Source organism: Ceratotherium simum, chromosome 3, assembly GCF_057802395.1.
Source record: "Ceratotherium simum simum isolate JZ-2026a chromosome 3, ASM5780239v1, whole genome shotgun sequence".
NCBI classification, from domain to species: Eukaryota; Metazoa; Chordata; class Mammalia; order Perissodactyla; family Rhinocerotidae; genus Ceratotherium; species Ceratotherium simum.
Genome location: NC_141902.1, coordinates 61,605,710 through 61,618,584, shown reverse-complemented (window position 1 = coordinate 61,618,584; position 12,875 = coordinate 61,605,710). Strand labels below are relative to the sequence as shown.

At 53.5% G+C, this 12,875-nt stretch overlaps 1 protein-coding gene across 4 annotated transcripts; it reads left to right on the top strand.

The window, feature by feature from the left end:
• Positions 1 to 1,319: 1,319 nt before the first annotated feature.
• On the top strand, positions 1,320 to 12,615 carry CALML4 (calmodulin like 4). Of its 4 annotated transcripts, none has more exons than XM_014780856.2 (5): positions 1,320 to 1,960; positions 2,063 to 2,093; positions 6,376 to 6,516; positions 8,201 to 8,389; positions 11,264 to 12,615. In XM_014780856.2, the coding sequence occupies exons 1-5, from the start codon at positions 1,958 to 1,960 to the stop codon at positions 11,359 to 11,361; spliced, it is 462 nt and encodes a 153-aa protein (XP_014636342.2). In that variant the 5' UTR covers positions 1,320 to 1,957; the 3' UTR covers positions 11,362 to 12,615. The 4 variants fall into 4 exon arrangements, with proteins under 4 accessions (XP_014636342.2, XP_087284721.1, XP_087284720.1 ...); XM_087428595.1 differs by having other exon boundaries at positions 1,716 to 1,955; positions 2,059 to 2,093; positions 11,264 to 12,614; XM_087428594.1 differs by having other exon boundaries at positions 1,851 to 1,960; positions 6,411 to 6,516; positions 11,264 to 12,611.
• The last annotated feature ends 260 nt before the right edge of the window (positions 12,616 to 12,875 follow it).

Below are 12,875 nucleotides of genomic sequence, written 5' to 3'. Positions count from 1 at the left end.
CTCCACCACTGTTCATAGGGTTTTCATGGCCAATTTTTTCGGAGGTGGGTGGCCAGGTCCTTCTTCCTAGTCTGTCTAGTCTGGAAGCTCTGCTGAAACCTGTCCACCGTGGGTGACCCTGCTGGTATGTGAAATACCAGAGGCATAGCTTTCAGCATCACAGCAACATGCAGCCGCCACAGTATGACAACTGACAGATGGGTGGTGTGGTTCCCTGACTGGGAAATGAACCCCGGGCTGCTGTGGTGAGAGCACCCAATCTTAACCACTAGACCCCCAGGGCAAGCCACACACTGACTTAAACCCAAGGAAATGTCTTATCTCCCCCATGAGCCCCTTCCAATGTCAGGGTGATTTGGAGCGAGAGCTTTGGCCTGGCTCCTCCAGGCTTCCCCACAAGCCTCAGCTCTGTGCCTCCCACCCTTCCGAGGCCTCACCTGACCTTCCTTCACTTCTCCCCCCAAGGCTGTTAGCGAGAATCTCTCTTCCTCTCCTGCCTCCTGCAGCCCAGCCAGCCTTTCCCTTTCTCAGCCCAACAGGGAGGAGTCAGAATCCTTGAGGTGAAATTCTCTGGGTCTAGAAACAGGTATGAAGAGGTGACTCAGGAGACATGATTTGGGGGAAAAGAAAACCTTCCACATGGAGGTGGTCAGGAAAGGAGGGAGGGAGAGTGGACCAAGGGCAGGCCCCACCTGTCCATGTGCCTTGTACAAACACTAAGAGGTCCCTCTTCCTCTGAGCACGTGCTGCCCCTCGCCAGGACCCACTGCTCCCCTGGGCCGGGAGCCCTTGTGCAGGGCACAACCTGTGCAGCCATACAAGCTGGTCCTAACAAAGTGGGCGGAGCCCTGGATTGGAGCCCCACAGACAGGGCGGCCACCAGCTGTGGACAAGGAGATGGAGGGTGAGAACCCAGCTGTGCGCGCAGCTCTAGGGAACGCCCCACACTGCCCTCACTTCCGGGGGAGGAGGGGGACACAAACCGCTGAGGAAATGGGGAGGCAGCGGCTTCTGCCGGAAGGGGTGGGGGCTGCGGTGGGGAGAGGAGGGAAAGGAAGAAAAGAAGGGGTCTTCCTGGCAGGGGAAAGAAACCCAAGAGGCCTCCGGCTGAGACCCCAGCGCAGGCACCCACCCCCACCCCCACCTCCAGGGTCCCCGGAAGGAGGGAAGGGTTTGACACGTGTTGAGAACCGACTGTGCGCTGGCCATTTGATTCTCTCCACAGCCCTGTGATGAGGCCCGGCGAGGAAACTGAGGCACAGAGCAGAGAAATGACCCGCCAAGGTCACTCAGCAAATGGGCGTGAAGGGAAGAATCTGAATCCAACCTGACTGAGAACACCAAAGCCTGTGTCCCTTCTACATACCGCTTCCCAAGGCCTTGGCGGTGGGGGCGTCTGTCCCGGGCCGTGCCATCGCGGCGGGGTTTCCGTCCCACCTACAAGGTGGTGCGCGATGAGCCTTTAAAAAGACACAGTGCGCAAAGTGCCCGACACCCAGTGGGAGCTTGTCAGTGTTCCAGCTTAGTCCCAGGAGAGACAGAGAAAGGCCCCCTAAGGCTCAGGAGCAGCTCCACCCCGGGGCCCCCTGTCTGTGTGTCTCTGACCCCTTCTCTGTGTCCGCGGAGGGCTCCCAGGAAGGAACAACGGCGTTTGTCCGTTTGCTACAGAGCATCAGCTTACCGATGCAGGAGCGGCCCCAGGGAGAGCCCTTCTGCAGCCCCGTTTTCTCAAAATCCAACCTGCTGCCTTGGCCCGCGCGGCGGCCGGGGCATCAGCTGCGCACGGAAGCTGGAATCTGACCCCTGGCGTTGGGCCTGGTCTCCATGGCAGCCGCGGATTTATTACTGGGGCCTCCACCCAGCTTGGCGGACTTTCGACTTGAAGCCGGGAGGAAGGGGAACCGGGAAGGCGGTTCTGGGAGCAGCGAGCCCACGGGTGGCAGCCAGAGGCCCCGCAATGGTAAGTGAGGGTCTGCGTCACCCCGCTGGGCTGACCGGGGCTGGGGGAGGGAGGGGCGCTGTCACGGAGGCCCTCCCTGACTGTTTCCTCTCTCTGTTGCAGGCCAAGTTTCTTTCCCAGGACCAAATTAATGGTAGGTTGGGTTTGCTCTTTAATTAGCAACTCACAGCAAAATATGGGTCTCATTAGGCAATTTGCTCTGCTCATTTTTTGTTGGTGGGAAGGAAGGCGCCTGGTCGGAGAGCTGGGCCCACCCACAGGCAAGGGGCAGGCTGCTGCTGGGGGAGGTGTGGAGGTGACAGGAGAGAGAGCTCACTAGAGAGCTTCCTCCAGAACCTGGTAGTTGGATTTGGGAGAGAAGGGGGAGAGGAGATGGCGAGGAACACCATGAACTGGCTATGGCCAAGGTTCAAACAAAAGAAGGGGGCTTTGTAATGGGCTGAGATAGGGAAAAGAGCCCAGCTCTGCACCCTCCGGCAGGATACTTCTACTCTCTGGGCCTCAGTCTCCCCATCTGTAAAGTGGGGGCGTCAGCTTAGGTGGTCTCTGAGGTCCCTCTGCCCTGACATCAAGCCTGGTTTTGGTGTTTGGAGCACTTTATTCCAAGTCCCCTAACCTGCTGGTCCCCAGGCAGGCTTCACTTTCTCACAGTGCATAGTTCTATTTCCACAAAGTGAAGGAGAAAGGGTTGGGTTACATAGAACTCAGGAGCCCAGACCTGGACCAGGGGAGGCTCAGCAGAGCCCAGGTAACATCCTGCAGGCCTTGGAGGTGGGCTTAGGGTTACCTGGGCAGGGATTCCAGAGTCCTAGGTACCCAGAGCTTGGTCTAGAAGGGAGAGTGGGTGAGTGGGTTGCAGGCTCCAGGTGGCACCTCCCCATAGACCCCTTGCTATCCTCACCCCAAGAGGAGGGCCAGAGCAGGGAAAAAACACAAGGCCCAGGGCAGGGGCCTCTCCTGCCCAGGTCTCAAGGCAAGACTGAACAGGTCTCAGGGCTGGAGTCCAGCTGTCAGCCTCAGTGTTCCCTCACCCACACCTGGTTCTGAGGCTCACTGACCCTCCCTCCTGGGGCCCCGAAGCCCCAGAAGGGAATAAGATAAGCTTCCCTATGTATCCCGGTATCTTACATCAAGAAAGTGGCTAATAAATGAATGAAAGACTGGGCAGGGGTGGCCTGCTGGAGTAGGAAGAACAGGGGCCTTGGGGGCCACAGACCTGGGGTCCAATCACTCTGAGCCTCAGTTTTCTCATCTGTGAGGCGAGGATAATGACACTGCCTCACCAGGCTGCTGTGAGTGAAGGACAGAGAGGATAATGTCAGTCATGTACCCCACACTGGGCAAAGCCTGGGTGTCACCGAGCCCTGTGCTGGGGCCATCTTGCCCTAGCTAGCGCCAGCCAGGTGGTACAGTCTTAGGAATTTTGTGGGCTGGTTGTTAAGATCAGTCATTGTTACACAGTGTAAAATGAAACAATATTCCAATCCTGCATCTATGCAACAACAGAAAAAAGATAGCCCTGTTGCAATCAGCAGTGCCGAAGATTTGAAAGAGGCTTCCGTTTAATGAATGTAATTTGTACAAGGGTGAGAAATAGTTTAACAGTAGTAAATTAAATCAGTAAATTAAATCATTTATCAGATTTAATTACAATATTCATTCATTGGGAAAAGAGGTGCATTCATTGGCATGCAACCTCATTGGTCAAATCATGGCTGAATCAAAACCGAAGGTTGGCAGCAGATACGAGAGTTGGCCAAACTCACTTGTGATAATCAATTGGCTCGATGGAATTTATAATGCAGAACATGGCATATTTTATTATTATTTGTGAATTACGTACTTCACATCCTTTATCTCTGTAAAATTTATAATAAACTTATATACATGTGTCATCAGAGCCAGTTGTTAAACCTTCGCCAGCACATTATCCCAGGCCCTGGGGACAGCTCTTTCTTGCCCTGGAGCATTTGTGTCTTCAAAGGGAAGACGTAAAGGGGATTTTTAATCCAATTCATTTAACCCAATTTATTCTTTCGTTCAACAAGTATATGAGTCTTTTCTTTGTGCCAGCCCAGTTCTAGGCATTCAAGATACAGCAGAGAACCCCTACCCTCACGGGGGTCACCTTCCAGGGAGGGGGCAACAAAGGAAAACCATAAAACATATAGGATGCTAGACGGCCAGCCTGTCAGGAGAGAAGGCCGGAAGGGGACAAGGAGTTGCGGGGGGTGCTGGAGGTGGGTGGAGAACTGCCCTGTCTTCTTGTTCTACCGCTGGAATTTTAAGTTCAGATCTGGCCTTCCAGGTCTTACGTGGTGTATTTGTCAAGATAGGAAGACAGAACTGCCTTATGTAACAGTTTGTTAGGAGGTGGGCCTCCATTTGACCCTGGCCCTGCTGATATCAGGGGCCGCCAGCCCCAGGTACTGATACAGGGTACGTGGGAGGGGGCAGTTGGCCCGTCTGAAGAGCCAGGCCCCAAGGGTGGGATGGCCCCTTCCAGCACAACTGTCGTAGGATGAGGTCTCAGGAGGGCAGTGGGCCCACTCCTCGCCCAGGATCAAATCCTGACAGGAGACAAGGTGGGGCAGCCATGAGAGGTCCCCAGGAGGGGCATGCAGGGAGAGCTGAGTTTAAGCCCTGCTTGCAGGGTGGCCCCCTCTCTGTCCCCCTGATGTCAGGTGCTGGTCCGGCTGGCACTGGTCCCTCTTGGAGGGAATTGGGTTTTGCAGGAATCAAAGGTGGGGTCTTAGGCCAGGCTCTGGCCTGCTCCCCTTGGGCCACTGCAGCCTCTGCTGCCTGGTCCTGCCTGTGGTCTGCCCCTCCCGAAGCCCAGGCTCTGGAAGTTCTGAACCTGGCAGGGAGAGGGGCTTCCTCTTCAACCTCTCCGCAAGCACAAAGGCAGCGAATTGTCTCTAGACCTCACCGGCCGGCCGGCCTTTTATTAGCTCCCCCTCTGCAATCCTAGGCTGCCGGGAGAGGCCTTATTTAGGGAACATGCAAGGACCCTAGGCCTGGGCTGGGGGGTTTAGGGGTTTCCTTCTCCCTCCCCTCTCCCTCTTGCTGCCCTCTCGTGGCTCCTGCCTGGGAATCGAGGATCCGGTGTGGCTTCAGGGGCGAAGCTGGCTTCAGGAGCCCGGCTGCCCACTGGAGGCCCTCAGCCACTCCAGCCTTCACTGCCCCATCTGCACAATGGGAACAATGAAGGGACCACAGCACAGCGGCGCTGCGAGGATTACACAAGGGCCTGGGGCAAAGCGCTCAGTAGTGTGAGCTGTCGTCGTCGTTTTGTTATTATTATTATCAGCTAAGGAGCCGCTGGTCCAGGCCTCTGAGGAACCAGCTGGGTGGCGTGAGAAGCAGGAGAGGGCAGGGTGCTGAGAAGGCCAGTGCAGGGCCCAGGGCCGGCAGGTTCCCGGTGGGGCTCAAGCAGGGCTCACCCTGTGGGCCTCAGGGATGGGACGGTTTCACCTGGGGAGCTCTTGACCAATTCTGATGGCAGCCGCACCCCCGGTCCCTGAATCAGAATCTCTGGGCGGGGGGGGGGGGGGGGGTGGTATTTTCTGGAACACCTAGCCTGCTTCACTGTGACGGAGATGCAGGGGATGCCCACTCTGCTAGGCCGTGAGACTGGATCTAGAGGCCTTAGCTCGGGCAGCCATTTCATCGCCACCCAGGGAGAAGGGGTTCGGGAGAGCAGCCAGCCGGCTCTGGTCAGAGCCTGGGAGGACGTCCCGCAGCACCCCTTGACGTCATTGAGAACAGGACCAGGACTTGGGCCAGAGGGCATCGTGAGAGTTCAGCAGCCTGCAGGCTGGGGGCTGGAGCAGTGGACTGAGAAGTGCCCACAGTCGTGGTAATAATTGCCACCACATCTAAGACCACTCTCTGCCAGGCCCTCCCAGAGGAGATTTCTGGTCCTCTCGGTAACCCAGAGGCATTATTGTCTCCCTTTCCCACATATATTGTCTTTGCACAGGTCCCCTGGGCGTCTGGACGCCCTGCTCTGGGCACCTGGTCCCCCTGGGCTGAGAGAGCCTTCCTCTGGTTTTCATCAGTTGTGGGAGGGCAGAAAAGGGGGAAAAGAGAAAGGAGAAGGAAGGAAGGAGGAAGGGGGGAGGCGGAAGGGGACTTGGGAGAGGGAGGGGATAGCGTTGCCAGATAAAATACAGGACACCCAGTTAAATCTGAATTTCAGATAAACACAAATACTTGTTTTGATAAGTATATCCCAGGCAAAATTTGGGACATAATTGCACTAAAAATGTATTCATTGTTCATTTGAAATTCAGTTTAAATTGGCAGTCCTGTATTTTTATTTGTCAAATCTGGCACCCTAGGAGGGGAGGGAGAGGACGGAGAGGTTGTGGGGCGGGGTGGGGAGTGAGTGACTGTCCGTCTGGGCCTGGCAGAGTACAAGGAATGCTTCTCCCTGTACGACCAGCAGCAGCGCGGCAAGATAAAAGCCCCTGACCTCCTGGTGGTGATGAGGTGCCTGGGGGCCAGCCCGACGCCAGGCGAGGTGCAGCGGCACCTGCAGACGCACGGGATAGGTGAGTGCGCTGGCCCAGAGCCTGTTGCCAGGGGAGAAGCCGCCCGGGCTGGTGGGTGGGCCCTGAGCCCTGCAGCTGTGGTCCTGCAGAGGGGCCCAGCCGAAGGGTGCAGATGGTGGGGTGTGAACAGCTCAGAAGATTGGGGTCGGGTGGTAGGCAGAGCTCACGGGCTCCTGCCTCACTTGGGCTTCCTTGAGTCCTCACAGCAGCCGGTGATGCCCCCATCTCACAGAGGACTTCCGGATCTAGGCATTCCAACGAGGTTAGCACAGACCTGCAGTCAAGGCAGTGATCCCGGTGGTGTTCTGATAGAATGGTTTCCCTGGATTGAGTGTTAGTCCTGTGCTCAGTTCAAATAACCCCATGAAGTAGGCACTATCCTAATCCCTGGTTATGGGTAAACACCAAAGTTCAGAGTCATTAGGTAACTTGCCCAAGTGCTTAATTAAGCCGATGGAACCCAATTCTTCTGATTTCAAAGACTGACCCCCTAAAAACAACACGATACTGTGAGAAAAAGGTAGAAGAAAACCCACCCAAAACTTCCCAAGTGGTTCTCTCTAGTGAGGGGATTAGGGGTGATTTTCATTCCCTTTATTGTTGTTTCCTGTTTTTGACAACGGGAACACAGAGGACTTTTATAACCAGAAACAAACAAGTGGGGTTTTTTTAAGGAAAAAAAAGGAGGGGCGTCAGGAGGCTGGGGTGGCTGTTTGCGCTGGTAGCTGGGCACTTAGGAAGGAAAGACTGGCCCAGAGGAAGGGGGTGCCTGGAAGGAGCACTTGACCTGGAGCCCAGAGGCAACTTCTCAGTCTCTGGACCTCAATTTCCTCATGTCTCAGATGGGTTCTACCATCTGCTAGGGTTGTCCTGAGGTCCCGTCAGAGCGTGCCTGCAGCAGCACTGGGAGCCATCCCCAGGCTGGCCAAGCTGGGCCTGGGGCGGGCCTCTGAAGGCCTGGAGCCTGCCTCTGAAGGCCTGGAGCCCAGTGATGGGGCACTCAGCAACTGAGATCCCCCGTTTCCAGCTCCGAAGGGGTGGTGGTTTCCTTTGGTATCTGTCTCCTCCAAACAGGAAGTTGTGGTCAGGGGAAGTTCTGATTTCCTGCAGTTGTAGCCTGGCCGGGTCCCCAGGCGTGCTCGGAGAGGGGCATGGACTGGGGAGACTGGGCTGGAGGCTGCAGTGAGGGGAAAGGCAGGTGAACAGCCCAGGTGGGACTGGGGCTTGAGGCCCCAAGGGGGGTCACCCCTCTATCTTGGTGGATGTGCTGCAGTGGGCACTAAGGTGGGGGGTGGGGTGGACACATAGATGTACTTCCCTCCAGTTCAGGGCAGGAGAGAAGCAGCCAGAAGGGAGCAGAGGAGGTGGCGCTCCATCCTGATCCTGCTGCTGCTCTGTGATGTGACTCCACACTCTGAGCTTCTGCCTCCTTAGTGGGCAAAATGAGATGATGATAACCATAGTCACTGAGGATTGTTGGGAGGATTAAATGAGGCGTATCCATGGTAGCAACTCAGTAGGAGGGGCTGCATCCTCTTCACCATGACCTCTGCCACCATCATGGCGGCTCCTGAGTTAGGTGGCCCTTGAGCTGGCCATGAAGGCTTGGGCAGAAGGCCAGTTGGCTTCCCCAAGCAGAGCCTTTTCCTCCCTGTTCACTCTGCTGTGTTTGGGGGTTTCCTAGAAAGAAATGGAGAGCTGGATTTCTCCACTTTCCTCACCATTATGCACATGCAAATCAAACAAGAGGACCCAAAGAAAGAAATTCTTTTGGCCATGTTGATGGCGGACAAGGAGAAGAAAGGCTACATCATGGCGTCTGAGCTGCGGTCAAAACTCACGAAACTGGGGGAGAAGCTCACCCACAAGGAAGGTAATGCCCTGGGTCCATCTTTCGCAGTAGCAGGAGTAGATTAGGGAGTTGGGGGGATGACGCCAAAGCCCAATCCATGCCACCAGGATTGTGTGGACCCTGCATTAGATGCACGCTCCAGAGGCTGCTGCTGGATGTCAAGGTGGGTGAACTCTGGACTGGAGTCCAGGGGAAGAACTAGGGAGCCTGGGGGTGACAGTGGAGAAGTCGGCAGGGCAAAGGGACGGCCTGTGGAAATCCAGCTGGGATCCACGTGGGCATCACGCTGTGTTTAAGCTTTCACTGTGGGCCTTCATTTAGTGCTTATGGCACCCCTGGGAGCACTAGTGCCCCCCTTATACTGATAAAGAAACAGGTAAAGTGAGGGGCTTATGAGTAGCTGAGCTAGGAGTTGAATGCAGGCCAATTAGACACTTGTCCACCTCCCAGCCCATCTCAGGCTCATCCCCTCCCCACAGCTGTCTTTTGAAGTTGCTGCTGATGCCAAGAGTTTCCAAACTGAGATGATACTTTGCCCCCTTTCCTCATGGCTCAGCCAACACTGAGAGCTCTTCCAGAAGGGGTGTCCATGGCGGTCTTGGTAGGGACTGCTGGTCACAGAACCCCACCAGTGGGTCTTTGCCTGGAATCTTCCAGCAGCCCAGCATACTTTCCTGCTTCAGAACAGCACCAGCAGCCTGGGTCTTCTGGGAAAGCCCTTTGTACATGGGAAAGGGCGACCTCAATGCTGGGCCATTTGCCCGCATTCTTCCAGCCTGCCTGGCTAGCCCTTCGGCCCTGCCACAGCTGCCATCCCGGGTCACTGCCAGAGTCCACATCCACCAACCGGAGGCTTCGATTTCTAGTTAGGCCCCTGGGCTGTGGTTGGGATGGGAGGGTTGGGGTGGGACACAAGTGGCTGGAGGAAAAGGGCTACAATCATGACGGCCTTTAGCCTTTGGTTAAGTCACAACAAGCCAGTGGAGAGGTTACAATGTCGTGGTTTGAATTAGATTTGAATCCTGGCTCCCCCTCCTTCTGGGGGCGCTCAGGCGAGTTTCTTAACCTCTCTCACCCTCCTCAGTTTTCTTGTTGGGAAATGAGGTTACAATAGACAATCGCTCAGGTCCCTGCAAGAGCTAACGTTCTGTAAAGCAGTCTGCTTAGATTTTATCTGCAGTCACAGAGGCACAGTGCAAAAGCATTTAAAAATAGTGCTCCAGAAGGCCGATGCAGCTAGCTCTCCCCCACTTCTTCAGGCTGGCAGCTATCACCATCTCAGCTTTCACTGGGGCTGTTTTATGTGAACAAGGGAAACATGGGCTCTCCTTCCCTCTCAGACTCTCAGGACACTGCTTGGCCATTTATGTACCAGGTGGAGTGTTAGCTGAGAGGGCCAGTGGGGGCCTTAATTCTCAGGGTTAATGATCTCTGTCTAAAGCAATACCATGGCCCCCAAACTCACACACATCTCTCCTTTGTTTAACCATTAAAGAAATATTTCAAAGAAACTAGCAATGTGTTCCAGACAAGCAGGGAGGCCGATTTCCCTTCCTCTTGCTGTGGGAAACAGGAAAGATGATACTAGAAGTAGGAATCCTTTACCTTGGGTGATTGAGAGAAAATCTTCAATTTTACTAAGAAGCATCCTTGGAGCAGCTGGAGATGGCTGCTGGGGAGGCCTCCCTTCCGAGGCCTGGGACAGGCTGACTTCAGCACCCTGGTTCTTTATGAGTTCGCAGAGGGAACTGCCGTTCTACCCAGAAGGCATCAACAGGATCCAGCCCCCGGCTATGAGGGGCTGCCCCTCTTCTGGACAGGAGGCAGCTGCAGTAGTTGGCACTGGAGCTGGTGTTGGACCTGTCCACAGGGACAGTTTTAACCAAGTGGCTGATGGTAGAAGCTTCCCCACGAAATAAGATAAATCAGTCTCCTCCACATTCTAAAAATACTCAGAACTACTATCAGCTCAGGCACAGAGCACAGTAATTACATTTTAGAGGATAGTTAAGCAGAGAATCACAGGATATTTTCTTACTGCCCAGAATTATGTGTTGGGGATGTCTAGGGGCAGGGAAGTTAACACAGGGCAGTGAGACAGTTTTGCAAGATGGTGCGGATGGTCCAAAGAGCCAAAGGTAGGTTGGCCCCGAGAGGCCACTGTGGAGAAATGTAAGCTGAAATGGCGCTTCTTGCCAGCGCCTGGGACAAGCTAGTATTTTGTCTCAGGAATCCAGAACCAGAAGAAACAAGTAAATGAAGTGATTTTTTTGGAGCAACATGCGAGAACAATGGCAGTTTTGTATACTATGAGCTTTAGACACAGTTGAATTTATTTTCTCTCATACTACCCCCACTCTCAAAACACACTTTTTAAAAAAGAGGTGATGGTGGCAGACACCGCTTGTCACTAAGTGCCCTCTTGGGGTGGGGGGTGGGGGGAAATGCCCATTTGGAAGGGAAGGCAGGCAGGCCAGGGGCAGGCCAAAGCCTGGGCTGGGTGGAGGGTCTCTGCTTTCTGCGCAGAAGCTGAGAGGGAGGGCCGTGGAAGGTGAAATCCATGCCAAAGGTTTCTGGAAATATAGGCACGGGGTCAGATATATTCTAAAAACAAAACACACAAGGTGGCTTCAGAGACTGAATCCTCATCAGTACACCTCCCTGCCCCCTACCCCGGCCCCTGCAGAAAGCCTGATTAACTCAAAATTGAATCCATGGTCTCCAAGGGGGAGGAGGAGTGTTGTCCTGTTCTGTTCACTGGTTTACTTCCAGGTCTACAGGAACAGTCAATTGGACACTCAGGGAAGACCTCTGGGGAGCCCCAACCCCTAAGAACTCGATGTCCTATAATGTAACACTAAAGCCAAACTGAAAAATTAATGTGATTTATTGCAGTGGATGAACTTTTCAGGGAAGCAAATATCGAACCAAATGGCAAAGTGAAGTATGATGAATTCATCCACAAGATCACGATTCCTGTGCAGGACTACTGAATGAAGAGAAAGCAGGAGAGCCTCCCTGGGCCTGAAAACTCAGACTGATTAATCTTTAAAAAGAAGTGTTCCTTTCACTCTAGGGAGATGGCAGACACAGCAGCAAGATGACATTACCCAACTGCAGCAGAGGATAACTTAGCAATGAAAATAAATGATTTCAGCCATGGTGTTAGCATGTCTTTAATAAAAGATTTTTATTGATTTTAATAACTACCATTAGTTCAGCCCTTTACAGCTGGAAAGAGTCTATGATTTGGAGTTGCGCCTGGTTCCAAGTCCTGACTCTGCCATTGCCCAGCTACGTGACTTTGGGCAAATCATTTCACCCCTCAAAACCTCAGGATCCTCACTAAAGTAGGATTCCTACTTCTTACCTCATGGAGCCTGTTGAGGATGGTCTGAGATAATGACTTGAAAATGCCTTTGCAAACTGTAGAGCACTGTGCAATCCTGACTTACCATGGTAGTGCTTCTCCTAAAAAGGGCAATCTACCAAAAGACTACATGGTCATGTGTCGCTTAACGACGGGGATACATTCTGAGAACTGCGTTGTTAGGCGATTTTGTCTTTGTGCAAACATTGTAGAGCGTGCTTAACAAACCTAGATGGTATAGCCTACTACACACCTAGACTATATGGTACTAATCTGGTGGGACCACGGTCATATATGTGGTCCGTTGTTGAGTGAAATGTTGTTATGCGGCTCATGCCTATATTCTATATCTGGGTGCTGGAACCATCTTCCACATTTCCAAGATAAAGCCAGTGCTAGCTGACAAACAGCGACAAGCAAAGAGCTAAAACAAGCAAACAAAAAACTATGACAACATTTCTTGCGGCACCATGCGTGGCCGCATAACAAATTCTCATGCCCATCTCAACACACAGTAACATAGTTCAGGATATTCACTCATTCCGAGGATAGGGTGAAAACACTCATGTTAAAACAAGGCAGCATCAGTTAAACAGCTGGCAGAGTGACCTGACTTTACAGCCCACACCAAAGGAAACCAGACGTGACATGTTGCATTCACTGAAGCCTTACAGAGCTTGAGACGGCCCTTTCTGACGCTCCTGTCAGAATTTCGAGCTTTCCACTGGCTTGTTATCAGCGAGGGTCACGGGACTAGGACGATCTGCTTACGTGGACCAAATTGATCATGGCTTCCAGCCATTTCCCCAGGACTAATGGAGAGTAACAAGGGATGTAACAGGCCATGGCCATGATGCAGCAAGAGCCCTGGGAAACAGTAGTAGGGGTACCAGTCCTGCTGGGAGCTCTTCCAGCTCAGGTGGCTTTTTAAGTGAGTTACGTAGCCAAGAAGTGCCAGGCCGGTGCTGCCTGCATGCTCATCAAATTTGTGGATCCATCGGTAGTGGTAGCACAGCCCTAAAAGGGGGCTGCCAGGGCATAGCTCTAAGTATCGAGGTTTTCATCTTTATATGTATCAAAATTGGGCTCTCTGGGCTGTAGCTTTGTCTAATGGTGCCTTAGTGGCTAAAGCAAAAG